Source organism: Lepus europaeus, chromosome 15 (genome assembly GCF_033115175.1).
Source record: "Lepus europaeus isolate LE1 chromosome 15, mLepTim1.pri, whole genome shotgun sequence".
Classification (NCBI taxonomy): Eukaryota; Metazoa; Chordata; class Mammalia; order Lagomorpha; family Leporidae; genus Lepus; species Lepus europaeus.
This window is the reverse complement of record NC_084841.1, coordinates 37066866-37068781: the sequence shown is the minus strand read 5'-3', so window position 1 is coordinate 37068781 and position 1916 is coordinate 37066866. Positions and strand designations below refer to the sequence as shown.

Sequence of the window (1916 nt, the reverse complement as noted above, 5' to 3'; positions counted from 1 at the left end):
GATTTGATTATTGTTTATAGCCCTTTTATATACTCCTGAGAAACATGTTGTTTCTACTTGTTTAATTTTTTATTGGAGAGTTAAGTTTTTGATTATAAAGTAAATTTAAAGTATGTTTTCACAAAAATTAAAAGAAAGGAAACAAAGGGTGAGAGAGGGTGAGAAGTATTGTTATGTTCTTAAAATTGCTTGTCTGGACTGGCGCCGCGGCTCAACAGGCTAATCCTCCGCCTGTGGCGCCCGCACACCGGGTTCTAGTCCCAGTTGGGGCACTGGATTCTGTCCCGGTTGCTCCTCTTCTAGTCCAGTTCTCTTCTGTGGCCCCGGGAGTGCAGTGGAGGATGGCCCAGATCCTTGGGCCCTGCACCCGCATGGGAGACCAGGGTAAGCACCTAACTCCTGGCTTTGGATCAGTGTGGTGTGCCGGCCATAGCGCGCCACAGTCACAGTGGCCATTGGGGGGTGAACCAACGGAAAAAGGAAGGCCTTTCTTTCTCTCTCTCTCTCACTGTTCACTCTGCCTGTCAAAAAAATTTGCTTATCTGTATGTGGGTACAAATTGTTGAAATCTTTACTTAGTATAGAGTTGGTCTTCTGTGTATAAAGTTAATTTAAAATGAATCTTAATGAAGATTTCTCCACAGGAAAAAAAAAAAAAAAAAAAAAGGTTTTTCCCTGCCGCCGCGGAGACGCGCGGAGGCGGAGGCCCTGGTGCGTTCAAGATTCCGCTTCACCCGTAACCCACCGCCATGGCCGAGGAAGGCATTGCTGCTGGAGGTGTAATGGACGTGAATACTGCTTTACAAGAGGTGCTGAAGACCGCCCTCATCCATGATGGCCTAGCACGTGGAATTCGTGAAGCTGCCAAAGCCTTAGACAAGAGCCAAGCCCATCTTTGTGTGCTTGCATCTAACCGCGATGAGCCTATGTATGTCAAGCTGGTGGAGGCCCTGTGTGCTGAGCACCAGATCAACCTCATTAAGGTTGATGACAAGAAACTTGGGGAATGGGTAGGCCTCTGTAAAACTGACCGAGAAGGGAAACCCCGCAAAGTGGCTGGTTGCAGTTGCGTAGTTGTTAAGGACTACGGCAAAGAATCTCAGGCCAAGGATGTCATCGAAGAATACTTCAAATGCAAGAAATGAACAAATAAAAATTTGGCTCATAAAAAAAATTAAAATGATATATAAAATAATTTAAAATGAATCTTAATGAAGGGTGGAATGGGAGAGGGAAGAGGTGGTGGGATGGGATTGGGAGTGGGAGGGCATGTATGGGGGGAAGAACCATCATGTTTCTAAATTGTACTTACGAAATTTGTACTCATTAAATAAAAGGTTTCTTTGAAAAAAATCTGTATATTAAATCTGTTCTCTTCATATAAAGTAAGCAAATTTATTTCTTAAAAGCTAGTTTATTTGACATTGCTTTTTTCTATACACTTTCATCTCATTTTCCGGAAGTGCTTATTCTAACTGTATCAAATCTGTTCCAATAATCAGTCCAACAATGCACAATTGCTGTGTGATTTGCTGATTTTTCAGTTGAAGCTTATGTTCACAAGCACTAAAACAGAAAGAGGGACAAAGCTGCTTTACACTTCCTAGTGTTTGTTACCCAATTCTTGATTATTTCTAGGACAAGCCCCCCCCCCCACACACACACACTATCTCCAACATTTTTTTAAATTTTTTTTTGCAAAACTCTGTGGAATGAATCCTATAAACGTGTCCATCAGTAAGAATTTTTGGGAAGGAATTAGTAGCTGTTTTCTCGTTATTGTGTCTAACTGTAAGGCAGAGGAGGTATTTGAGCATAACCAGGAAGCTAAGTAAATGAAGGCCAGTGCCTGCAACTTTTGCGTAAGTGTTATGTCTTTTCCTAAGAAGCATTCAAAGGAGGATTTATTAAGCTAA

General features: G+C 42.1%; 1 protein-coding gene across 1 annotated transcript; it reads left to right on the top strand.

Annotated features, from left to right (window-relative positions):
- Positions 1-676: 676 nt before the first annotated feature.
- On the top strand, positions 677-1168 carry LOC133774225 (small ribosomal subunit protein eS12-like). The gene has a single exon (XM_062211881.1). The coding sequence runs from the start codon at positions 750-752 to the stop codon at positions 1143-1145; it is 396 nt and encodes a 131-aa protein (XP_062067865.1). The 5' UTR covers positions 677-749; the 3' UTR covers positions 1146-1168.
- Positions 1169-1916: the final 748 nt, after the last annotated feature.

Excerpts from the sequence above, each read along its gene's own strand:
- LOC133774225 (XM_062211881.1), top strand. The coding sequence starts at position 750 with ATGGCCGAGGAAGGCATTGCTGCTGGAGGTGTAATGGACGTGAATACT.